At 31.8% G+C, this 27,304-nt stretch overlaps 1 protein-coding gene across 1 annotated transcript in view; it reads left to right on the top strand.

Moving 5' to 3' along the window:
- SI (sucrase-isomaltase) overlaps positions 1-27,304 on the top strand; it is a 105,780-nt gene that overhangs the window by 42,160 nt on the left and 36,316 nt on the right. Inside the window, exons 19-31 of the mRNA XM_063098997.1 lie at positions 127-183; positions 1,123-1,247; positions 2,064-2,152; positions 4,795-4,844; positions 5,589-5,759; positions 7,998-8,153; positions 19,162-19,368; positions 21,520-21,674; positions 23,264-23,432; positions 24,752-24,848; positions 24,950-25,062; positions 25,161-25,286; positions 26,718-26,846. Coding sequence (XP_062955067.1) covers positions 127-183; positions 1,123-1,247; positions 2,064-2,152; positions 4,795-4,844; positions 5,589-5,759; positions 7,998-8,153; positions 19,162-19,368; positions 21,520-21,674; positions 23,264-23,432; positions 24,752-24,848; positions 24,950-25,062; positions 25,161-25,286; positions 26,718-26,846 — 1,644 coding nt within the window. The remainder of the gene's footprint in view (positions 1-126; positions 184-1,122; positions 1,248-2,063; positions 2,153-4,794; positions 4,845-5,588; positions 5,760-7,997; positions 8,154-19,161; positions 19,369-21,519; positions 21,675-23,263; positions 23,433-24,751; positions 24,849-24,949; positions 25,063-25,160; positions 25,287-26,717; positions 26,847-27,304) is intronic.

Raw genomic sequence — 27,304 nt, 5'->3', positions numbered from 1 at the left:
TAGCTCTTTGATTATTATCAAAGCGTGTAACAATATGAAGGATTTCTTTTTCCTTGACTATGCAAACCCATATTTTTTCTGTTAATTGAAATTGTAAAAAATATGTATTATTTTGCTTTATTTCAGGGAGCAGATACAGTGAGTGCATACATCCCTGATGCTACTTGGTATGATTATGAAACTGTAAGTACCTTAATGTAATTATGAGCTCACAAGTATATTTTCAAACATCTGTTCTTGGAAACTTCACTTGAAACACATAGCATATCTATTTTTATAATTTCTGTAATTATTATAAAAAGAATAATTCCAAGTTTGAGAACTATGCAAAAATTTGTGTAAGTGTACTCTTTGTTGCATATGAACTAGAGTTTAATATGAAGTTATAGTCTTTAGTATAAAGAGATATTATTCATCTTAAAATTCTGGTAATAAAATGTCAGTATCAATTTTAGGAAGGGGTGGTAACTTATTTTAATGGTTTTTTTACTTCACATATTTATCTTAATAGTAGAATTGAATATTGAGTAATCTTATAAATTTATTTTTATGTAGTACATTCAAACATTTGGAAAGGTCTTTTTATTTTAACCTTAATAAAGCAAAATAGCAGCATTCATTCGAACAACCCATTTTTTTCAATTGATCAAGACCTCTTGAAGTATTTATTTTAAAAGGCATTATTTTACATATCACTTATATTTGCTAATCAGAGCCTCTATTTTTATGGGAATACTGATTTTTTTTTTTTTTTTTTTTTTTAAAAGGGAATACTGATTTTTAAAAAGTTCTTTCTAGAGTCATGGTTAACTGAACTAAAAGAATAAAAAGTGGGGCTAATTACAGATATTGTTAATTCTTGTAGAAAGAAATGGATTTTCTGTATGTTGACTTTTTGGTATCAAAACAAGTGAAAGTGAACTTATTTTTCTCTGCTTTGTTTAGTAAACTGGAAAAAAAATGTTTTTCTAAAAGTTAGAGAACAACTTATTAATATCCATTTAGATGGCATAAATTGCTCATAATAAAAATTGTTCAATGTATAAACTTTAATTCTCATGAAATAGACTTTAAAGTCTTCACTAATAATAAAAAATATTTTTTTTATCTTTCAAACATTAGGGTGCAAAAAGACTATGGAGAAAACAACAAGTTGATATGTATCTTCCAGCAGACAAAATAGGATTACATATTAGAGGAGGTTATATTATCCCCATTCAACAACCTGATGTAACAACAACAGCAAGGTAAAATGAAAAATCATTAACTGAAATCTAAGGTTTAATTCAAGTTTTAATATTTTATATTGTTATTAAGAATCGGGATTAATGTTTTCTTTTTTCACCAGAAGATATCTGACACACAGAGGTAATCCTTAATTTTAACCATCATAGTTACAAATAGAATCAAATTATGCATATTGTTACAAATGTCTTGATTTTAAAAATAAATATAGAAGAATGTTGATAACCTGAAAGTAGAGTAGAATATTAGTCACTAGAATCTGGAAAGAGTAGGGGAAAGGGGGATAGTGATAGGTTGGTTAACAGATACAAAATTACAGTTAGATAGGAGGAGTAAGATTTAGTGTTTTATAGCACTACAGGGTGACGGTAATTAACAACAATTTATTTCATATTTTCAATTAGCTAGAAGAGAGGATTTTGAACGCCTCCAACACAAAGAAATAATAAATGTTAGAGGTGATGGATGTGTTAAGTAACCTGATTCTATCATAAGGCATTGTATTCATGTATTGAAATATTATACAGTACCCCATGAAGATGTACAATTGTTACATGTCAATAGAAAATAAATTTTAAAAATGAGTAAAATTAGATTACAAATGTATTTCCTGTAACAAAAATTAACTCGTACTCTCTGTAGAATATACAGAATTGAAGATAATCTCTTATTAATAAAAATGTGGAATATTAATATTTGTTACATAATTGATAAAAGTATGTGTCAGTTTTTACATACGAGTGCTTGGATTTTCTATACATAAAAAAGTCATATATGCATATATTTTAATCATATATGCACCCAATTTTACTTAACAGCCGTAAAAACCCGCTAGGACTTATAATTGCATTAGATGAAAACAACACAGCAAAAGGAGACTTTTTCTGGGATGATGGAGAAACTAAAGGTAAGTCTCAAGCTGATATGCTTTCAAATGTTCATTCTACTAATGGGAAATTTTGGCTTTATTGATATTAGTTGCCTCCATTTAAATAATATCAAAACAAGTTTTTATTTTTAATTTGTAATGTTTTTATGTGTTGTAGGCATTTATGTTATATTATAAAATTTAATATTGTTATTTGAACCATATATATTTAATTACAATATCTAATTTTGCTCATTGGCTTGTTGTAAAAGTCTTTGACAAGTATACATATCTTTATTATTAGATTAATATTCTAAATTAAACTAGTTAATAAGTTTCCAGATGTAAATTATATCATATTTTCATCTGTTTTAAATTAGTTTAGTGGTTAAAACTTAATTTTTGTTACTGTGCACAAAAAATAAAACCAGCATTTAAAGCTTTAATTAATTAATATAAATTATTTGGGTAAGAATATTATCATATGTATGATTCACAATTTATTTCTTTATCAAGTGTCTTTAATTTTATTTCTTGAGATCTAAACTGAGAATTCAGTACATCAAACAAATAAAAAAATTAGCCATTTTATGCTAACTTCTAATTATGCTATAGTAAATTTATGTTTGTGTTTAATTGGTCAATTAGAATTTTTCTCATAAACTTAAGTTTTTTATACCATTTCTTATAATAGAAGGCTCTTAGCTATGTGTCTTATATGTGTGCACAAAAAAAATTATAGCTTAGCTTCTATTTTAACTCACTATTTCTCAGATGTATGAAAGAATATACCATATTAATTTAAATGTATATGAAACATCCAAATATTTCAAACTTAACTCCAAGAAGTAGTCTATGTATTAGTGTACTCTCCTATAATCGACTATAATCGTTACCTGTAATCTTTCCCTTAATGAGTGTATTCTTTTGTGCCATTTACCCAACTCCCAAATTTATATCTCCAAACCAGACATCTGTGTACTTTACCTCTCCATTTATACGTCTAATAAAAATCGAAAACGTAACCTGTCAAAATATAACTCAGACCTTAGAGCAAATTATAGATTTGCTCTAACTATAGTCTACCTTTGTTAGTTGACAGTAACTTCATCTCTACAGATGCCAAACACCTCACCTTAACTATTGTCTCTTGCAAAGGTCCTGGAATTTGTCTTGGTTCTTCCTTAATCTGGATCCTCTCTCATCAGCTCCACCAGAGTCGCCACCCTTTCATTTGAATTACTGCAGTAGCTCCATAAATGGTCTATAGGTCTATGGTTCTTATCAATCCCTTTTTACAGTCTGTTTATAATCTAGAAGATAGAGTAATTTTTTAAGAGGTGATTCAAATCATCACACCTCTGCTAAAAACTTTCTAATGAGTCTCCATTCTACTCAATTAGGAGCCACAGTCCTCACAAAGACCTGGAGGGCTTACCATGATCTGATGTGCACACACACACACAAACACACACAATTTCCCATTGCTCCCCATTTCTCATTCTATTCCAACAACCAACCTTCTTGCTCTGCCTCAAACTCCCTGGGTAACCTAACCACATTGCGGTAAGCTCTCCTGTGAGAATAAGTTTCAAGCACTTACTAGGTAGGAGTTCCGTAAGAGGAGATTCCAGCTGACCCTAAATTATTTGTAGTCAATAATCAATGTTGTTGAAATGATATCTCTATTGGTAGCATGTAGAGCATCATTTTACGTTTACTCTTATTTCTCAAATTATATAAATATTCCTAAATACAACCCTTTCTTTCTACCTGTAAGAGATTATACTGAAAATTTACTTTCATATAAGCAGGTGTGTAAGAATATGAAAATGTGATTTAATGTCATCCAATATGATATTTGTATAGTATGTGCATTAAAAAGCTAAAGAAAATAAGAATTTTTTGAGTAGGAGTTTGTAAGCAAACATGCAAACAATAAACTGATCTTCAATTAAGGTTCTGATTCTAATTTTATTTCCTAGGTTTACAATTTTAACTAAATTAATACTATTCAAAGTATTGTATATAAATTCTAGGATTCACTTTATATTTTTCGCACTCTGTTTTCTTCAAATTATTTTACAACTTATCTTCAGTTTCTCTGTTAAAGAGACACGTTGATGAAGTTTTAGTACATATATGGTACAGAAATTCTATTTTCCTCATTTAAATTTACTTCAATTACAGATTAAAGTTTATTTCAATCATTAACATGTCTCCACATTCATTCCTTTTTCCCAAATAATAAAAAACAGTGAAAAAATAAAGAGATGCAATATAAAATTATGGTGTGCCATGTCTTCCTAGGGAAACTTGCTATTCCATGGTTAGAGAATAAGATATCATTTAAAATAATAAATTTATAATTATATATCTTTTACTATAAGTTTTGCATTTTCTGAATTTCCAGAAATATTTTAGCAGTCTTTGAAAAGGTAAACTAGGCAAATATGTATTAATTACCTTTCCTTACTGGGAAAACAAAATGTCAAGATTATTTTATAGAGACAGTTTAAAAACCTAATTTAAAAGGAAAATCTGTTCAGAATGCTTCATTAGTAAGAGCTATCTAATGTTTTCATATTTCTTAAGTGTTATATCATATCACTGTACAAAAAAGAGCAGAGAATCTAACATTGCATTTTGATCTGATAGCTTTATTTTTTCTTCTATTTCAGATACCATACAAAATGACAACTACATATTATATACATTTTCAGTTTCTAATGTAAGCATTCTCTTTGGACACATAGTTCAATGTGTACTTTCTTAAGGTCTAGGTTATTCTTTTATCATGGATTTTTTTCAAAAGATGTTTACATTTCCCTTCAAATTTCAACAGAATGCAATAAAATAAATTGTAAAATTAAATTGTTAAACTTAAATTTTAAATTATAAACAAATTATTACCTTAAGATTTTATTTTTAAGTGTAGTAGATGAATGTGTGACCATATAACTGATACTGATGAACAGAAGTCTAGACTTTTTAAAGTAGTGTGTCTGGTTTTAAGCAACGTGAGTTGGGAAATAATTTTAACATATTTAAAAATGTTTTAATGTATCAGACGCAGCAAAAATTGGTGTGGATTTTGGGTGAGAACCTATGTACAAGATTAAATTTTGAATAATTAACAGAGATTATTTTATAGATGTTGTATTTCTTAATATATTCTTTTTTTTTTTTAACCAAAGCTGAGTTACTTTTCATCAATGTTAGGGCTAGAATAAGAAGGGGTATATATAAGTTGCATCATGAGTAATTTAGGTTATCACTGAAAATAAAGTTTTATTGTCATATATACAAAAAAATGAAAAGAGTTACTAATGAGTATATTTATTTCTGCTACTTGGATGGGGAGAGCTAGTAGGAACAGAGAGGTAGATGATTGGTCATTTTCCTATTTCATACCTCTATTGTTGCTTAAGTTTTGTGTCTGATGACTTAATATTATTCAATCTTCTTTCCCCAGAACAATTTAGATATTACTTGCACACATTCATCATACCAGGAAGGAACCACATTAGCATTTGAGACTATAAAAATCCTTGGGTTGACAAACCGTGTTACAGAAGTTACAGTGCAGGAAAATAATCAACCAATGATGACTCACTCTAATTTCAATTATGATCCTTCTGACCAGGTAAATACATTCTTTTAAAATATTTTAGCTGTCATATACTCTCATGTGTAACATTATGTGACCATTCAAGCACTTGGTTGTTTTAAAAATTTTGTTTTTCTTTCTGGCATATCCTTCCTTCTTCCCTCTCTTCCCCGTTCTCTTTCTTTCTCTCTATTTTCCTCTCATTTTCTTTCTCTTTCTTTTTTCCCTGTCTTTCTCTCTTTCTCTTTCTTTTTCCCTGTTTTTCTCTCTTTCTTCTTTCTTTCCCTTCCTTCCTTCTTTCCTTCCTTCCTTCCTTCCTTCCTTCCTTCCTTCCTTCCTTCCTTCCTTCCTTCCTTCCTTCCTTCCTTCCTTCCTTCCTTCCTTCTCTCTCTCTCTCTCTCTTCCCTTTTGCTGCCAATATTCTATTTTAGCTGATTCCAATTTGTATTTTCATATCCATATTAAGAGGACTCCTTGCTACTTCTCCTTTCCTATTTCATTTTCTCTTGGATATTGCTCCTATATAGGTCTTCCTGGTGCTTTTTATACCATTCTTCTACTCTGAACTCTAACTTACCTATTACATACAATAAATATTCCAAATGTTTTAGCTTTTTATTTAAGACAATTTAAGATATTAATTTATTATCCATTTATTAATTTATTATCCATTTATTCAATCATTCTCCCTGCTCCCCCTTTTATGAACTCTCATTATCCTTAGAATATATCTTGAACTTTTTGTCTACTCTTTTCCCTTCCTGTAGAAGGTCTTTCTTATCTTGTGATTTTTGTCTCTCTTACCAGGTATAATAGAGAGGGAAGATGAGTCACAGTATTGGGCTGTAATTCCAGCTCTGCTATCTGTGTGTTGAAGCACATTAAATTCATCTCTCATTACCTAAGCTTCCTCATCTGTAAAATGTAACATTTAAATCATAATGTTGATTTGGGTAATAAATTAATGTATTTAAAATGTTAGAAATAGTAATAATTCAAAACATAAAAGTGATTGTTTTGTCATTTACTTTTCCGCCATTTAGGTAATACTAAATTATTAGTAACATCAGCATAAATAAACTTTTAATCATTTGAGTTAGAGAACATTGTCTTATAATATTGTTTGTCTGACTCCTAAGCCATACGGCCCAGGGGTTATCACTTAGCAAATTTCAGAAAAAATTATTGGTTAATTATTTTTAATTTAGTAAGCATAGTATGGTGTGTGGATTTGATAGCACTAAGAATAAGTCAGTACTGTATAATACAGGCTTATTGAGAACTTTTTGAATATAACGAAGATTGTCAAGGGGGCATAATATAGAAATCATTTTATTTGGTTATTCTGCAATATCAATTTATATCTGTGTCTATTTTACTTTACTTTTATGCTTATATAAGTATATACACAAACACTAGTAGATCAACCTTCCTAATTCTGCTGTGCTTAGCTGATCTATATATGAATTTTCATTCCTCAATGTAGATTTATGAATGTAGGTTTGGTGATATCAAAAAGTAAACTAAGCCTATGAAAATCTGTTTGGGATAAATATTGCACAGGTTATTCCCAAGGTATACAAGTGATAACCAAACGTAACTTTGCAATATCCCAATAAAGTGTATTTTTTTTCTTTTTTGCATAATGCCATATTATCTCCTCTCCAACTTGTCCCTCAAACATTGTAAGTAGTGGATCCAACTAGAAGCAGAATTAAAGGAATATGTATTCTCCTCTTCTGTCTCTGAGAGCCTCCATATCAACGAAAAAGGTCAACTTTTTCTTCACTGTGTTTTCCTTGAGGGAACTAACATTTATTTCATACATAGAGTGTCCCAGACATTGCATTTGGTGCATTACATTTCACATCTCATTCATTTTGCATAGCAACCCCTCTCAGTAGGAGTTAGTATTCCCATTTTACAGGGGAAGATATTGAGGATAATACAGAATATGCAATTTCCCGAAAGACTCATTAGCATTAAATAGCAGAACTGAGAATTGAGCTCATGTCTGGATTAAGAAGATAGTGCTTTTCATCCATATTGTACAATCTCTCATAGCTTTCCCGTCTTGAAGTCTTAGCCATTTCAGTGGTGTGACACTTTTCTCCTTTCTATTCTGTTTTTCAAGTTTTATATCAAAACTATTAATGATTTGATCTGAAGAATTGCTGTGGCTGTCACATTTAGTAAAATGTTCAATATTTTTAAATTGTCCAATGGTCAGTAATAATCTTTAATTTTTTTCTTTTCTCATTTTTGTCTTTGAAGGTTCTCCTAATTAATGGTCTCAACTTTAACCTTGGAGGAAACTTTATCGTTCAGTGGAATCAAGTTTTCTCAGAAAATGACACGTTTACCTGTTATCCAGATGCAGACACAGTAGATGAAGAAAAATGCATACAACGTGGCTGTATATGGACAACGGTAATAAAAATTTAAATTATGACTCATGATATGGTTTTAAAATAGCATTTCAATATAAATGTTACATATTATAATGTTACACTGCAGTATATGAACTGTATTCATATATATAATTTGGAATTTATTTTAACAGCTCTGCTAGATAATTCATCTTTACCTTAATTTTCCAAAGACATAGCTTAGTAAATGCTAGGCTAAATGAATGTATAGGTTGCTTTCCAGGTATTTGGAAATATGTAACTTTATTTAATAAATGATATTCTGTTTATTGCTCTTTATTAGATATTGGCTGTGTCTGACTAGCTCAATTAGGTAAGATTATGCCAGTAACAAACAATCTTTCAAAAGCATTGTCTCCAGTTACTAAAACTTAAGAAGTTGAATGATGGGCTATTTCTGTTCCACTAAGAGGTGATAATTTCTGGACAGTTATTTTGGCCATTTTTTCAACAGAAGGATAATGGTTTATTTATTTTATTTTATTTTTTATTATATTATAATATATTATATAATATAATATTATATAATATAATATTATATAATATAATATTATATAATATTATATAATATAATATAATATTATATTATATTATATTATATTATATTATATTATATTATATTATTATTTTTTTTTATTTTGTCAATATACAATGTGATTATTGTGGCCAATTGCCGAAATCTCCCTCCCTCCTCTCTCTCCCTCCTTCCTCCCAACAATCCCCTTTCTGTTTGCTTGTCTTATCAACTTCAAGGAATTGTAATTGTTGTGTCTTCTTTCCTCCCCACCCCCCAAGTTGTTTGGGTATTTATTTATTTATTTTTAGCTCGCAAATAAGTGAGAACATGTAATATTTCTCTTTCTGTGGCTGACTTGTTTCACTTAATATAATTCTCTCTAGGTCCATCCATGTTACTGCAAATGGCAGTATTTCATTCTTTTTTATAGCTGAGTAGTATTCCATTGTGTAGATATACCACATTTTCCGTATCCACTCATCTGATGATGGACATTTGAGCTTGTTCCAACTCTTAGCATTGTAAAGAGTGCTACGATGAACATTGGAGAACAGATATCCCTTCGACTTGATGATTTCCATTCCTCTGTGTATATTCCCAGCAGTGGGATAGCTGGGTCATATGGTAGACCTATCTGCAATTGTTTGAGGAACCTCCATACCATTTTCCATAGAGGCTGCACCATTTTGCAGTCCCACCAACAACGTATGAGAGTTCCTTTTTCTCCACAACCTCGCCAGCATTTATCATTCACAGTCTTTTGGATATTAGCCATCCTAACTGGGGTAAGATGGTATCTCAGTGTGGTTTTGATTAGCATTTCCCAAATGCTGAGTGATGTTGAGCATTTTTTCATGTGTCTGTTGGCCATTCATATATCTTCCTTTGAGAAATGCCTATTTAGCTCTTTTGCCCATTTTTTAATTGGGTTACTTGTTTTTTTGTTGTAAAGTTGTTTGAGTTCCTTGTATATTCTGGATAATAATCCTTTGTCAAATGTATTTTTGCAAATATTTTCTCCCACTCTGTTGGTGGTCTTTTAACTCTGTTAGTTGTTTCTTTTGCAGCGCAGAAGCTTTTTGGTTTGATATAATCCCACTTGTTTATTTTTCCTTTGGTTGCACATGCTTTTGGTGTTGTATTCATGAAGTCTGTGCCCAGTCCTATTTCCTGAAGCATTTCTCTTATGTTTTATTTAAGAAGTTTTATTGTTTCAGGGTGTATATTTAATTATTTAATCCATTTTGAGTTGACTTCAGTGTATGGTGAAAGGTATGGGTCTAGTTTCATTCTCCTGCATATGGATATCCAGTTATCACAGCACCATTTGCTGAAGAGGCAGTCTCTTTCCCAGTGTATAGCCTTGGTGCCTTTGTCAAAGATCAGATGGCTGTAGGTGTGTGGGTTGATTTCTGGATGTTCTATTCTATTCCATTGATCAGTGTGTCTGTTTTTATGCCTGTACCATATTGTTTTGGTTATTATAGCTTTTTAGTAGAGTTTAAAGTCAGGTAGTGTTATGGCTCCAGCTTTATTTATTTATTTATTTTTGCTCAGAATTGCTTTGGCTACATGTGGTCTTTTGTTATTCCTTATAAACGTCTGGATAGCTTTTTTCCATTTCTGAGAAAAATGTCATTGGAATTCTGATGGGGATTGCATTGAATTTGTAGATCACTTTGGGTAGTATGAACATTTTCACAATGTTGATTCTTCCAATCCAAGAGCATAAGATATCTTTCCATCTTCTTGTGTCCTCTTTAATTTCTCTCAGAAGTGGTTTGTAGTTCTCATTATAGAGATTTTTCACATCCTTGGTTAACTCAATTCCTAAGTTTTTTTTGTTTTTATTTTGGTGGCTATTGTAAATGGGCAAGCTTTCTTGATTTCTCTTTCTACATGTTTACTATAGGAGAATAGAAATGCTACTGATTTTTGTGTGTTGATTTTGGATCCTGCTAATTGGCTGAAATTATTTATCAACTCCAAGAGTTTTTTTTGTAGAGGCTTTAGGCTCTTCAATATACAGGATCATGTCATCTGCAAACAGAGACAGTTTGACTTCATCTTTTTCCAATCTGGATGCTCCTTATTTCTTTCTCTTCTCTGATTGCTCTGGCTAGCACTTCCAACACTATGTTGAATAGGAATGGTAAGAGTGGGCATCCTTGTCTAGTTCCTTTTGTTAAAGGAAAAGCTTTCAGCTTTTCCCCATTCAAGATTATATTGGCAGTGGGTTTATCATACATGGCTTTAATTATGTTGAGATACTTTCCATCTATACCTAACTTATAGAGAGTCTTTGTCATGAATGAGTGTAAAATTTTATCAAATGCTTTTTTAGCATCTATAGAGATGATCATATGGTCCTTGTACTTGATAATATTGATATGGTGTATCACATTTATTGATTTGCATATGTTAACCAACCTTGCATACCCGGGATTAATCCCACTTGATCATGGTGTATAATTTTGCGTATGAGTTGCTGTATTCTGTTAGCTAGTATTTTATTGAGGATTTTTGCATCTGTGTTCATCATGGATATTGGCCTGTAGTTTTGTTTTTTAGTTGTATCTTTACCTAGTTTTGATATCAGGGTTATGTTCACTTCATAGAATGAGTTCAGGAGAATTGCCCCTGTTTCCACCCTTTGGAATAGTTTGTAGAGAATTGGTGTCAATTCTTCTTTGAATGTTTGGTAAAATGCTGCTGTGAATCCATCTGGTCCTGGGCTTTTATTTGTTGGGAGCCTTCTGTTAACAGCTTCAATCTCTTTTATTGTTATTGGTCTGTTCAGGTTTTCTACATCTTCTTGGCTCAGTTTTGGTAGCTTGCATATGTCCAAAAATTTATCCATTTCCTCCAGATTTTTAAATTTCTTGGCATATAGTTGTTTGTAGTAGTCTCAAATGAGTCCTTTTATTTCAGATGTATCAGTTGTAATATCCCCTTTTTTATTTCTAATTTTTATTTGAATCTTCTCTCTTCTTTTTTGAGTTAGCCATGCTAATGTATTGTCAATTTTATTTATCTTTTCAAAAAACCAACTTTTTGATTCATTGATCTTTTGTATGTTTTGGGGGTTTCAATTTCATTAAGTTCTGCTTTGATCTTAATGATTTATTTCCATCTGTTAACTTTGGGTTTGGATTGCTCTTGTTTTTCTAGTTCTTTAAGGTGAAGTGTTAGTTTGTTCATTTGCCATCTTTCCATTCTTCTGAAGAAAGCATTTAATGTGATAAATTTCCCCCTTAGTACTGTTTTTGGAGTATCCCACAGGTTTTGGTATGATGTATCATAATTTTCAGTAAATTTTTTGATTTCCTATTTGATTTCTTCTTGGACCCATATGTCATTAAGTAGAATGCTGTTTAATTTCCATTTGCTTTTATAGTTTCCAGAATTTTGTTTGTTATTGATTTCTAATTTTAATCCATTGTGCTCTGAGAAAATACATGGGATAATTCCAATTTTTTTGAATTTGTTGAGACTTGATTTGTGACCTAATATGTGATTTATCCTGGAGAATGATCCGTGTGCTGATGAGAAGAATAAAAATTCAGAGGTTGTTAGATGGAATGTTCTGTAGATACCTGCCAATTCCAATTGGTCTAGAGTATTGTTTAGATCTTGTGTTTCTCTGCTGATTCTTTGCCTAGATGTTCTGTCCAATATTGATAGTGAGGTGTTCAGATCCCCTGCTATTATGGTATTCATGTCTATTTCCTTCTTTAGGTCTAATAGAGTTTACTTTATAAATCTGGCTGTTCCAACATTGGGTGCATATATATTTATGATTGTTATGTTTTCTTGATGGATCAATCCTTTTATCATTATGTAGTGTCCCTCATTATCTTTTTTTATGGTTTTTAGTTTAAATTCTATGTTATCAGATATAAGAATAGCTACTTCAGCCCATTTTTCATTTCTGTTTGCATGGTAAATCTTTTTCCATCCTTTCACTTAGTCTATGTGAGTCTTTATAGGTGAGGTGGGTCTCTTGAAGGCAGCATATAGTTGGGTCCTCCTTTTTAATCCAGTCAGCCAGTCTGTGTCTTTTGATTGGGGAATTTAATCCTTTTAGATTAAGTGTTGTTATTGAAAGGTGTTGATTTACTCCTTGCATTTTATTGATTTTTGTTTGGATGTCTTAAGTGTCTTTTGTTCCTTTCTTTTTGATTTACTGTTTGTTTTCTGTATTTGTTGGTTCCTTGGGTTGTAGATAGCCTTTTGTTTGTTTGTTTGTTTTCTCTTCATAGATGCCATTTTTATTACACTAGTGGGTTTTGATTTTTCTTGAGTTTTTATTGCAGTGGTAGTTATTTTTCAGGTACCAAACCCAGTACTCCCTTGAGAATTTCTTGTAAGGGTGGTCATGTGTTTGTGAACTCCTGCAATTTTTGTCTGTCTGAGAAATATACTATTTGCCCTTCATTTCAGAAGGATAGCCTTGCAGGGTAGAGTATTCTTGGCTGGCTATCTCTGTCTTTTAGTATTTTGAACATATCATCCCATTCCTTTCTGGCTTTTAGGGTTTGTGATGAATAGTCTGATATTAGTGTGATTGGGGCTCCCTTATAGGTGATTTGACGCTTCTCTCTTGCAGCTTTTAAGACTCTTCATCTTCGGGTTTTGCCAATTTGACTATAACATGTCTTAGAGAAGACTTTTTTGGGTTGAATACATTTGGGGATCTTTGAGCTTCCGGAATCTGAAAATATGTCTTTTCCAGTACCTGGGAAGTTTTCTGCCACTATGTTGTTGAATGTGTTTTCAATGCAATCTCCTTTTTCCTCACCTTCTTGAATACCCATGACTCAGATATTTGAGTGCTTAAAGTTGTCTGATATCTCTCTTAGATTTTCTTCAATGTTTTAAATTCTTTTTCTTTCTTTCTTAATTTTCTTTTTTTTCTTTCTTTTTTTTTTTTGTCTGCCTATGTTATTTCAAACAACCCAGCTTCACAGTCAGCAGTTTTCTCTTCTGCTTCTGCAAGCCTGCTGGTTAAATTCTCTGTTGTGTTTTTAATTTCATTGAATGAATTCTTCAGCTCAGCAAGCTCTGCTACATTCTTTTTCAGGGTATTGATTTCCTTGTACATTTCTTCTTTCAGGTCCTGTATACTTTTCCTCATTTCATCATGTTGTCTAGCTGAGTTTTTTTGTATCTCATTTAGTTTCCTTAGAATTGTCACTCAAAATTCCTTGTCAGACATTTCAAGGGCTTCTTGTTCTATAGGATCTAAATCTTGACAGATATTACCCTTTGGTGGTATATTTTCTTGATTTTTCATATTTCTGGTGTCTTTCCTTTGATGTTTAGTCATTGTGGCAGGGATTTCATTTTCCACTGGTTTGACAATATTGTCTGGCCAGGATGCTTCTGGGGCTTCTAATTTGGTATGGCTGCCTCAGTGTCTGCTCGGTTGCCCTCTATTGCCTTGGGTGTGTGGTTGCCTCAGGTCTTGGGCCTCTCAGGGGAGGTGCCTCTCTGGTCAGCATGCAGTGGGCTGAGCTGGGGATGGATTTGGGCAGCGGTGGTGAGGCATACCTGCTGGGTCGTGCACTGGCACCACAGGGCCTCTGGTCTCCGAGGAACTTCCACTTCTCCAGCTGGGTTCCTCTTTGATCCACATGCAGTCAGCTGGGCTGGGGATGGATTTGGGCAGCGGCAGTGAGGCCTACCTGCTGGGTCATGCACTGGCACCACAGGGTGTGTGGTCTCCATGGAGCTTCCTACAAAACCTTTTCCAGGCCTGTCTGTACCTCACAAAGGGCTGCAGCACCAGATCCGGTCACCTGGAGTTCCCCCATGCTACGGTTCTCCCAGTGGCCACTCTGCCTGCCGAGGATAATAGTTTTGAATGACAGACATTTTTATCCATGTTACAAGAAAATAACATGGAAAATGTCCCCTCTTTCTAAGCTTGTTTTTTCAAATTTTGTGCTTTTGGTTACATTAGTGGATTTTGTCAGCAAAAACATTTATTTCACATAACTAGAGATTAAATGCATATCACTGAAAAGAGTCAAGAAGTCAAGACATATCTGCTGGCAACTTCCCATAAATTTCTGCATTTTTATGGGGAAATACATACAATTTCTGCCTCCAGAGAAATTGTCAAATTGTCACATCCTCCCACACACCCACTACCACCACCCCTTTCCTTTCCATCACTTGATAAAGCAGAATAATCTTTACCATTAGAAAAGATTAAGGAATAATTGAAGAAAAGAAGAAATGAGGAGGAGAAAAGATTCTGAAATCAGTGAAAACCAAATAGTGAAGTATCTTTCATTTCTCCAGTAAAAGTAAAAAAAATTACTTTTCTCAGAACCATTTGTATTCTAGCCCCTTACATATTCTTAAGTCAAGGAAGTGAAGCTTTAAAATTAGGATGTCAGGCTCAAGAAGGTTATTAAGCTTGATGATGTATGGTGCAGATATACTTCCTGTGTTTCTTTAGACAATACTGTTTCTTCATTCATTTATTTAACAAATACTTATTGAGACCTAGTATGTTCTAGTCAGTATTCTAGGTGAACAAAATAAACAAACTCCCCTTCCCTGGTAGAATATATATTCTAGGGTGAGAAAACAAATGAATAATAAGAAAATTATGTGTTACGTAGGATAAGTACTATGGAATAAGTATATCAGAAAAGAGGAAAGGAGGAAGAATACCAGTGATGTAATTTTAATGATTGGACAGGGAAGGTTTCTTTGAGAAGTTGACGTTTGTTCAGAGAGATGAAGGGAAGAAAGGAATGGCATGATATTCTAGAAAGAAGAATCATCAACCTGAAGTGCATCTGAAGTAAGAATACACCTAGTACAGTTGACAAATAGCAAGGAGGACAGTGTGTGTGAACCATAATTAGTGAGAGGAAGAACCCCAGGAGATGATGTCATAGATCATACAATCACAGATGTATGGAAACAGAGAATGCAGATCTATCACTTCGGCCATTTTGGGGATTAAGAGTTTTACTCAGAGATAGGATGCTGTTGGGAAGTTTTGAGCAGAACAAGTGAGAAGATTAAACTTCCATTGTAATGGGATCATAATGGCCGCAATGCTGAAAACAGACTTTTAGAGGATCACGGTAGGGAGACCAGGAATGAGGCCTTTGTAATAACCAAGGCAAAATAACATTGGTAGACTGAGCCAGGGTGGTAATGGTAGCATTAGTAAAAAATTTGTGCATATTTTTAAGATAAAGCCAGTTTTTTTCTTTGATTGGATGTATTAAATGAGAGAAAGAGAAGAGTAAAGAATGCTTTCAAGTTTTTGATTTGAACAACTGGAAAAATAAAGAAAAGGAAATTGATATTTACAGACTTTGGGGAAACTGTGCTGGGAGACAGGCTTGGAAGGTAGGGTTATGTTTTGGACACATTAAGGTTGAGATGCCCAATAGAAATCCACATGCCACTGTCCAGTTGTGAGATGTATTTAAACTAATAAAATTGAGAATTTTATATCGCAGGTAAGTTTTAAAATTTAGAGTCAGTACATGTACATATGTTTAAAGCTATGTGATGTGATAACATTATCAAGGGAATGAGAATGAATAGATAAGAGAAGACTTTAAAGACTAAAGCCTGGGTCACTGCAACATTTAGTCAGGAAAATGAGGAGGAACGAGAAAGAATATCAAAAGTATTAAGCTGAAAACAACATGTTGGATTCTGGAAATCCCATGAACAAAGCATTTTAAGATGAAGGAAATGATCAACTGTGCAAGTTATGCTTATAGGTCAGTAAGATGAAAACTGGAAATTGACATTTGGATTTGGTAGCATGAAAGTCTTTGGTAAATTTGACAAAAAAAAGAAAAAAATTATCAAACGGGTCCTGTGGGCTAGAGACCTGGTCAGTGGGAGTTCAAGGGGAACGAAGGGACAAATCAGAGACAATGTGTATGGTGAAATCATCTATCTTTTGCTGTAAAGAAAGCAGAAAAATGGAACAATAGTTGGAGAAATCAGTGAGGTGACAGTTTCTTTTAATTTATATGTAGTAATTGTACATATTTATGGGACATATGTGGTAATTTGATACAATGTGAAATGGTCAAATCAGGGTAATTGGTATATTCAGCACCTCATACATTTATCACTTTTTTTTTGTTGTTGAAACATTCCAAATCTCTTCTAGCCATTTTGAAATATACAGTAAATTATTGTTAACTATGACCACCCTGCTGTACTTTCAAATGGGAGAAATAAAATCAATTTATGCTATTAAGATAACCTACAATAAATGTAATATTAGTGCAACAGGAGAGAGAGTGGAGAATTGAGGGAGAAATGTCTTTGCAGACAAGGAATTGGATACACAAATGAAATGGTTAACCTTGGAAGTAAGATAGTACATATCTTGCAACAGGAGGTGAAGATGTGGGTGAGCGAGTAGATAAGGTATTTAGTGCTGATTTTGCTCTGATTATTTTCCTTTTCATATTTAAATAACAAGAAAACCATTAGGTGACCATGAGAATAGGGAAGAATCTGTTGGTGGTCAGAGAAGAAAGGAAAATGTAGGGTAGTGTGTTGGTGAATGAACTAGGGAAATAGAGTATGATTGCATCATTAGGACCCACTGGGGCTTTCATGATTATATAAAGAGAGCAGTCAGCATGGTTGTGTGTATTTCTCAAGCCACATTTAACCGCACAATTTTAGGCATTGAGAAGATAGAAAATAGATTTTTTCCCCCCAGGATTTGTGTTTTGCAACTGAGTACGATAAAATGCTAATGAGGTGCACATAGATTGATGTTGTATGAAAAAGTGATTTTAGTGATTGAGAAAAGAAACAAGCTTGGTAAGGAGGGAAGTGAAGACATCAAGGGATGAGAAACAAATAAGAGTTGGATGGTGTAGTTACTCTGGCTGTGGTTACTCTGTGCAAAATCCTTTAATTTGCTTACCCTTATGTAAAAATAAAGACAAAAGAAAAAAATCTTTTCCCAAGGCTTAACATAGTAAGACATTATTGACACTTCCTAAATCACTGAAAATTTCAGGAAAAGATCTTACCTAGAACATCGAAGTACCTTACTTATTCTTCAAAATCATCCCTGTATTCACCTAATTTCACATTTGTACTTAAAGCTGACATCAGATCACATGAACTCTAAGGGTCTTACTGATTTAATGTTTTCTGAAAACCCCAGAAGTTTTGTTGCAGGTGGTAATTTAGCTACTTCTAAGATATATAGATATATGTGAAGAAAACCATGTTTAAGTATTTTTTAAAAAACTATTCAAAGGTATATTATATTTGAAATTTAATCAGTTATATGTTATTTGGGTAAGCCAAGTTTTTAAAAAGTTATCTGTTGAATACTTAGCCCATAGGTCTTTATAATGTTTCCCTAAATTAAACAGCCTGATTATTTTCATACTAACTACAAAAATAGCAGTTCTGATGAGAACTATCAATAAGAAAGATATGATTTATTAAACAATAAAATGAAAGTGATACTGGACAGAAAATTAGCTATAAGGGAGTCACAGACAGACTTTGAAATTTTCTAGTCAATCATATTCCTGGTTCAATTGGCAGGCACTTAATGCACTGCATTTGGAATGAGTACTACTGTATTCCTATCAGTGAAAGATTGCTTTAAGCTGAGAGTATCAGACACCTGAAGTCTGACAAAGTTAAGCAAAACAGTACTTATATTTCTTTTACAAATCCCAGGCCTAATATGATGGCATTTCAATGTCATCCATGCCCCAGGCTCTTCCATATTTACCATTTGGTTTTCATCTTCGAGGTTGTACCATGGCTTCTGCCATTCTATTTGCATTCTAGGCACAAGAAGGAAGATAGAAAAGTAAAAGACATCAGCTTATTAATTTAATCAGCCAATTCCCCATTCTTTTGAAGAGATTTTGGGGGTCTTATTCAACTTTTTCAAAATTGACTGGGAAATGTAAATGAACATATTGCATCTTCTACCAATATAATAATTAAATGAGTAAGGAAGATGGGGAGAATGGATTGTGGAAAGGCAACTAACCACCAATTCCAAAGTTTGTCATTTTTTATCTTAGGCTCCCACCTCTACATAAACCAATCAGCTTTCTATAGAGCCATTTTTACACATGAAAAGCAAGTCAATATGAAGAGTGAGAATATGCACAGAACCAAAATTTACAAGTAACATACTAATTTTTTACAGAGAATACAATCTAACTCCGTTTATTGAGTTGCAGAGCTATGACATTTGATCATTCTGCTCTACTGTTATATTTTTAAAATAAAAATATAAATATTCTGCATAACATTTTAGTATATGGTGTCTCAGCTGCCATACTAGATATTTTGTGTTGTCATTGTTATTCTATTTTAGTATTAAACAATAACATTTGTAAATCATATAACATGTGATTAAACATAAGTCGGCCTTATTTTGTTAGAGTCAAATATCACAGTGCTTCCAATTTCTGGCAATGATCATGCCTTGTGTTTTTAGGTTCCTTCGGGATCCAGAGCACCTCCATGTTACTTTCCCAGTGACTACAACTCTTATTTAGTAAAGTCAACTCAGTATTCATCAATGGGTATAACAGCTGACCTGGAAGTAAATACTGCAAACCCTAGAATAACACTACCTTCTGAACCCATCTCAACTCTTCGTGTGGAGGTGATATATCACAAAAATGATATGCTGCAGTTTAAGGTAGGTATAATATAAACTATCCCAATTCTTGACTCATCTCTCGAGACAGAGATTTTGAGTAGATTAGGAGTTCAGATTTTTAATGTAATATTAAGGGTTAATAATTGGCTTTTTCACGTTTTGATTCTATAAAAATAAATTTTTTTTCTACATGTCTCATAGGTAGAAGCACAATAAATGAAGCTTCTCAGTTTTGCTAACGTTGTGAATAATGAAACATACATTGTGGACTAAAAAAAATTAAACTCTTGTTAAATAGATAAATCACTTAGATTTGAACTATGTTGATAGTCCTGTTAACGCACACAAAATGGGATGCTTACTATTTCCATTATTGTTAAATAGTGGCCTGAATTTTGGGGCCAATGTGATAAGCCATTCAAAAGAAATAATTTCTTTCAACTTTTACAGTTAATTTTTTTTTTTCAACTTCAGAATTCCAAGGGAATCCATTAAGAAAACTATGGAAAATGATAACAAAGATTAGCAAAAAGAATGGATACAAAATAGTATTTCCAAAAAATATTTTCTTGTATATGATCATTCACCATTTAGAAGCTAAAAAGGTGGCAAATCCCATTAGCAAAATCAAATAATAATTTAAAAAAACAGTAAGAACATAAAGAAATTATAGGAGTAAGTGAGCCATATGTAAGGAAAAAAACTATTAAAAAGTATTAATAGATATTAAATAAGTGCTGAGAAAGTCTAAGGCAAATGTTATTTTACAAGTTAATTCACTTTAAATCAATTTATTATTTTAAAGTATTTCCCTAGAAACCTTAGTGGAATGTTTTTTGAGGCTTTGTAAAATAAACTTTAAGTTCATCTGGAAAAATAAACATATGGCAATATGTTTAAATATCTTTAAAAAGATGGGATGGGTGACAAAAATTTGCAAAATTAAAGCAGGGTGGAGCTATTACTAGAATTGCTTGACAGTTTATTAAAACAGGATGCACAAAAGCATAAAGATAAGTATATGTGTATATATATATATATAGAGAGAGAGAGAGAATCTTAATATAAAACAAAGCAAGCTTCACAAATTAGTAATAAATAGGTTATTTAATAATTCATATAGAAAAGTGTATCAAATCATATGCTAAAATGAAATTTAGATCGAGTTTCATGTGCAGAAATCAAACATAAGCCTAGAACAAAATTTAGTTGCATATTTACCTCGTATTGGCTAGTAGTTTTTTTAAGCCTCAGGTAGAAAGCATAAATCCCATAGATAAAAATCTATATATTTTCAATAGAAATTAAACATGTTACCACATCAAAAAGCATTATAAATAATTTGAAGAAAAAGATAGGTAAATATCTGACACAAATACAACATAAGGAAAGCAATTTCAATTCATACAATCAAGAAAAATAGCAAGACTTCATAAGCACACATTTAACAGAAGAAATAAAAATTGGAAATAAAAACATGATATTTACACTCACTAAAAATCAAAGGAATGAAAAGCAAATTCAAAGAAGAGGAAACATAGTGTTGAATGAAATGAAGAAAAATGTGCATCCTCATCAGCAGGGAAATAATTAACAATTAAAAAATGCTTTTAGTTTAATATAAATTAGTATTAAAGTATACACTATGGTGAGAATATTAATGAATACAATAATTCTTGAAGGCAGTTAACCAATAGATATAAGGACCCTAAAAATGTTAGTACACTATAATGTAGTGCTATCACTTCTGAAAAAATGTTTAGAGGAAATTAGGACATTAATAAACACAAATTAGAATTAACATTTATTGTACATTCATATGTGTGACAAAAAAAAATTGGAACAACTTCTGTGTCTAACCATGAAATGATAAATAATTTTGGTATATCCATGTAATTGAATATTTGGCTCTAAAAGTTTTGTATTTTTAATTTCTTATTAAATGGAAAAAGAATCACAAAACATTTTTTAGAAAGGTACAAAAACACAATACTCAATTTGATTTCATTCTATATGTGTATATGGAATTGTATACAGATATATCAGCCATGGACATAGAATTAGGAATTACATGGACGACAATTCTAAATATTCTTGTTTGAACCATAATTTAAATGATTTAATGACATTTATATGCTATTACAGCAATAAGAACAAACAGTGTCTCTTTTTATTAATTCTCTGCAATAGATTTATGATTCCCAAAATAAGAGATATGAAGTTCCAATACCATTAAATATTCCAACCTCTCCAACAAGTACTTATGAAAACAGACTTTATGATGCTGAAATCAAGGAAAATCCTTTTGGTATCCAGATTCGACGGAGAAGCACTGGAAGGGTTATGTAAGTAATAGAATTATTTGAGTTGAAATATACTTTGATTTTCGCTTAGGAAGAAAAAAGTAAGATTATAATTTTCACAACCTTTACTGTGCTAGAGTAGCATCACTCCAGTTTTATTGTGTTAAATGACTTTGCCTATTCTAGCATTTCTAAGCTAAATAATTAGCATACCCAAAGGATTATCATATAGAATTGGTCTAAAATTTCATTTACACTTTGGATGTGATCAATTTCATTGTTAAGTATCAGACTTATTCTTCTAGTCAAGTTGAGAGCCAAAATCAAGACTCCCCTTGAAAAGCAAAATGAGTGTTGGTAAAAATAAGTAATTGGAAATGAGTTATGTAAATATTTTATAAGAACTGTTAAAATTGTTTATTGGGGTTGGAGTCTGATAGAGTTAATAATTTATCTGCTATGTATTTATGAAAAGAAATTGAGACACATAAATGTAGGTATATTTTTATTATAATTAATAAGTTTAATTTAAAATCGTCTTTGTTTTCATCAAAAGTGCTAAAAGCTGTAATATAATGAAATATACTTTTATGTAATTTAAGCTCGCCATGCTATTCTCTAGGTGATGTTGTCAGAATATTTTCAGGTATTGGCAGGGTGGATACAAATAATAAAGAAAACCATGTCTGCATTATTTTAATAATTTGTTGTTACAACAACATTTTTGTTTAAAAGGCTGAGAAGCTAAGTCATTTTGTAAAAATATCCTGGTGTAAGGACATTATTTATTGTTATTTGGGAAGCATTATTCTCTATTAAGAAGTTTTTCAAAATAATTAATAAAATTTTGAATACATCCCAGGTTATTTGTTGTAATACTTCTGTTTCCTCTCCCTGACAACTGTATTTTCTTTTCCTTCTTTTCTTCTTGCACATGACTAGGATAACAATAACACATTTCTTCACATAACACCAATTTTAATAAATACAAATTAAAAAAAAACAATTGGGAGTAGTAACTTGGGATAGTTAGAAATTAAAATATCTATTATGATTAAAGTTTATTGTAATATTGATTTTTAAAATTTTATATATAAAAATATTTATAGTGATTATCTCAAGGGAGTAGGAAAATGGACTTCTTTCATTTCTAGGAAATACATTACTGAGTCTTTTATAAGTTCATGTTAATTTTACGGGTTTCTTTTGTCCTTTTCGTGACCGGCACTCAGCCAGTGAGTGCACCGGCCATTCCTATATAGGATCCGAACCCGCGGCGGGAACGTCGCCGCATTCCGAGCGCCGCACTCTCCCGAGTGCGCCACAGGCTCGGCCCCTAATTTTACTTTTAAAAGTAATACTTGTCTAAAGATAAACATGTATGATCATATTATTCCTATTATGGTTCACATATGTATATATGAAACATATTTTACATATTCCTTGACTTAGGCAAAATAAAAATGTATTGGAGTAATTATCTATTTCCATTTGACACCTGGGTATTATTAGATACATAGGGAAAGAAATTATTAATTTTCAGATCACCTAAAAAATGATTACCATTTTTATTTGTGATGTTATTTTGTATATATTTTTACGAGAACAGAATTGTTTTCTTTTGTTTTCAGTTGGGATTCTCACCTGCCGGGATTTGCTTTTAATGACCAGTTCATTCAAATATCTACTCGCCTGCCATCAGAATATGTATATGGTTTTGGGGAAGTGGAACATACAGCATTTAAGCGCGATCTGAACTGGCATACTTGGGGAATGTTTACAAGAGACCAACCCCCTGGGGTAGGTACCAGCATTTGACCACCCCATGAGGGACCTAACCATGTTTAGGATCCAAGCCACATTTTACAGGCATGTAAAAAAGTAACCATAAACTACAGGTGAAAGTAGAGGATTGAATAGATAAGAAAGTAGAGGATTGAACACTTGCCTGACTATGGTGAGAAACTGGGCTGTGACCTTTCAGATGCATAGAAAGAATATGCTGATTCAGTATTACCTGTCAAGTCTACATTTACTCCCAGCTTTTAAATAATAACTATTAAGGGTTCTTCTTGATTCCTTCCCTTCTTCTTTCCTTCCTTCCTTCTGTCTTTCTGTTCTTTCTTTTTTTTTTTTTTTGACTTTTAGATAATGATTTGATTCTAACTTTTTCCTTTATAATCCACAACTGCAGTTGTGCATTTTTGTGAGACCATACAGCTAGCTACATCTTTAGAAAGTGTTTTTATATACTCATGACACTTTTCCCAAAGTTTTTTTCTTGTTAATGTAACACATTTCATGGATATTTAATGAACTGTTCAACAAATAACGTTAAATATAAATATTCCACACATATCATGAAAAAAATACATTTCCATTTTTCACATGTGATGTGTACTTAAAGGATATATTCAGTAACAGACTATAAAATTTGTGCTGTTGAAACTATTTTTTAATTAAGTGTTCAAACAACTTTTATTTGTATCATATTATTCCCAACTTAGGTTACTGAAGGCTGTTTTTCATTTACACCAACCTGAAAAAATATGTTTTACTAAATTCACTTCCTAAAAACCCTTCAACATTGGAACAGATATTACTAGGTTAGGATAATCTTGATTCTCAATATATAAAATTACTTTCACATGTTAATAAATTACTGGGATTCAACTGTGGGACGATGATTAAATGTTTAAAAAATATAAAATGTATAAACTTAACATATTATTTTCTGCACAGTTTTATTATTTCATCACTTTAACCATTTCTTGAACATTTTATTATGGAAAAAGAATAGCCAGTTCATAAATAAATGAAAACATAAAAGCTCTGGAAAGAAACTTAACTACTCCTAAAGCCAATGTTTTTCTACGTGGCAGTGTTTGTGGGTGTTATTGTATATTCATTTGCGTGCTCTAAAGTAGTAACAGTTCAAGCAATAAAGAAATTATTTTCTAAGAGAAATGCATTTATTTTAATTCAAGCATAGTTTGAGTGTGCTAAAAAGGGAACATTTAAATCCCAAGGCTCAGTCTAATACATAATTTTAAAACAGGATGAATTAAATTCGCATGCTATTATTATTTAAATGTATGTTTAATCTTTTTCTATTTCAGTATAAACTTAATTCCTATGGATTTCATCCCTATTACATGGCTCTAGAAGAAGAGGGCAATGCTCATGGAGTTTTGTTACTCAACAGCAATGCAATGGGTAAAACCATCATTTGTTTAATTTCTCATATTTTATGTGACATTTTCATAAACTAATATCTTATATATAAATAAAAATGGAATAATATTTTGGACTTCCAGATGTTACATTCCAGCCAACTCCTGCTCTAACTTACCGCACAGTTGGAGGAATACTGGATTTTTATATGTTTTTGGGCCCAACTCCAGAAGTTGCAACAAAGCAATACCATGAAGTATGATTGCATATTTCTTTTAAAATACAAAAAGTTTTCTTTATAATATAAAATAATTCTCTTAGTTCATGCATAACAAAAAAAATTTTGTTTTAAAGGTAATTGGCCATCCAGTCATGCCACCTTACTGGGCTTTAGGATTCCAATTATGTCGATATGGATACAGAAATACTTCACAGGTTCAGGAGTTATATCAAGAAATGGTGACTGCCAGGGTCCCTTATGTATGTATATCAATTTTTAAGACAATGTTAAATATGGAATATATAAAAGCAGAATAAAATAATTAAATGTACACTTTTAAATTATTTTAAGCATTTGGTACTAATGCTCAGTTTTTTAATAGCACCTTATGAAATCTTTCTACCAAGTTCTATGACCTTGATTTGTACTAAACAAGTCACCGTGCACTTGCTTACCTCTCATAAACTATGGGTTGCATAGGTAGACACATTCTATAAGTTCTTTGTGTATTATACTGAGTCCACAGGAGTCTATATCATCACTAATGTGACAATTACAGAGAAGGATTTGGGGGTGAAACTGGGTGATTATTGCCTAGGAATAGATAATAGAAACAATGTATAATACAGAATGAGGAGCTTTGCCAAATATTCTCTTCCCGCAATGTACAGGAAACTAAATATTCCGAAGTATTAAAAAACGATCAGTCCTTGTAATTTTACTTTTTGGTAAAATTAAGGAATTCTAGGGATCTTCTTGTTAACACTTAAACATCGAAATACAGAATTCTTGATATATAAAAACTCATTCTAAGAAGAATCAAAAAGACCTTATTTTTAAGATATGGTACTCATAGTAGAATCTAATATATAGTTCCTGAATACATTATTATGGGAAAATTGATTGTAAGGTTAATGATATAGAAATATGCACATGGAAACTTATCATAAAAAGTGAAGTTTTCTTATTATTAGACCTATTATATCAGCCATAATTTTTATAACACTTAGAAGAAATCAAGCTAATGTCGATTAACAGAAAATAACTAACAAATTTGTTATTTAGGCCTACACTGAGGATTCTGTGATAAAATCCAAATGTTTGTTAGTTTACATACATTTTCAAATACTTATCTGTAAGCAATATTTTGCTTATTCAAGCTGGACTGTTATTCCAAAACTTTGATGGATAATACAAAAACAATCTTAGTTGATGGATTTTCTAATAGTCCTTTCTCTCCTTTTGCCAAATTAGAATTATTTGAAATTATCCCATATTTGCTTTATACTTTCCAGAAATAGAGCAACACTTGTTTCTGTATACATTGTACAAAATTCCAATTTGCCATTTAACATTATTTCACAGCATCATAAATCCTTTACCCATGTCTTCCTGTTTCCTTTGAGAATTACATAAAATAAACTGATTTAGAAGAATTTTTCTTTTTAAATCCAAATTACTAAATGAACTGTTAACAAAACATTTATATGAAGCTGTTCTTAGAATATTTTACATCTTTACATACTACTTTCATTACGTGAATACTGCATTACTTGATTGATTCTTTTTAGGATCAAGTGAAGAGGAATTGAAGCTTTCATATTGCTGTTACTTTCATAAGTATCAGAGAATATGATACTCTTACTCTTTTGCGTTTCTTACCTCACTGTCACAATTCTCCTATATTTCAGGATGTTCAATACACAGACATTGACTACATGGAAAGGCAGCTAGACTTTACAATTGGTGAAAGATTCTCTGACCTTCCTGAATTTGTTGACAAAATAAGAGAAGAAGGAATGAGGTTCATTATTATCTTGGTCAGTATTTATATTTTATATCGTATTTTCTTGGTTTTATTAATTCTTCTAAAATAAGGGAGAAAAAAAGGTGTCTCAAAATAAGAAGCTTCTAACTTTGGGTTCTACTCCCAAATCTAAAACTTTCTTCCTATAGCATTTCATTTTATTTACATGGGCTGCCACCAGCTACCTTTGTAAATTTAGGTGTATCTTTAGAGATCCAAGTCTAAAGCTGGGAGTCAAAGACAAGCTAATTTTTAGTTATTATCAGGCTACAAATTGGTTTCATTTTGTGGCAGCTATCACAAAGTGATAGTGGATTTTCTATATCTATACAATTCTCCAGTCATTGTTCGGAATTGCTTCAGATGCTTTTTGTATTTGAAAATTTGTTTTCAGGTTAGTGATTCAGTGGGGAGAGTATTTTACCACTAACTTATAGGAAGAGAACTAGTCAGCCAGAAGTCTCACCATAG

The sequence above is a fragment of the Cynocephalus volans genome, chromosome 1, assembly GCF_027409185.1.
Source record: "Cynocephalus volans isolate mCynVol1 chromosome 1, mCynVol1.pri, whole genome shotgun sequence".
Classification (NCBI taxonomy): Eukaryota; Metazoa; Chordata; class Mammalia; order Dermoptera; family Cynocephalidae; genus Cynocephalus; species Cynocephalus volans.
This window is presented reverse-complemented; position numbering and strand designations above follow the sequence as displayed.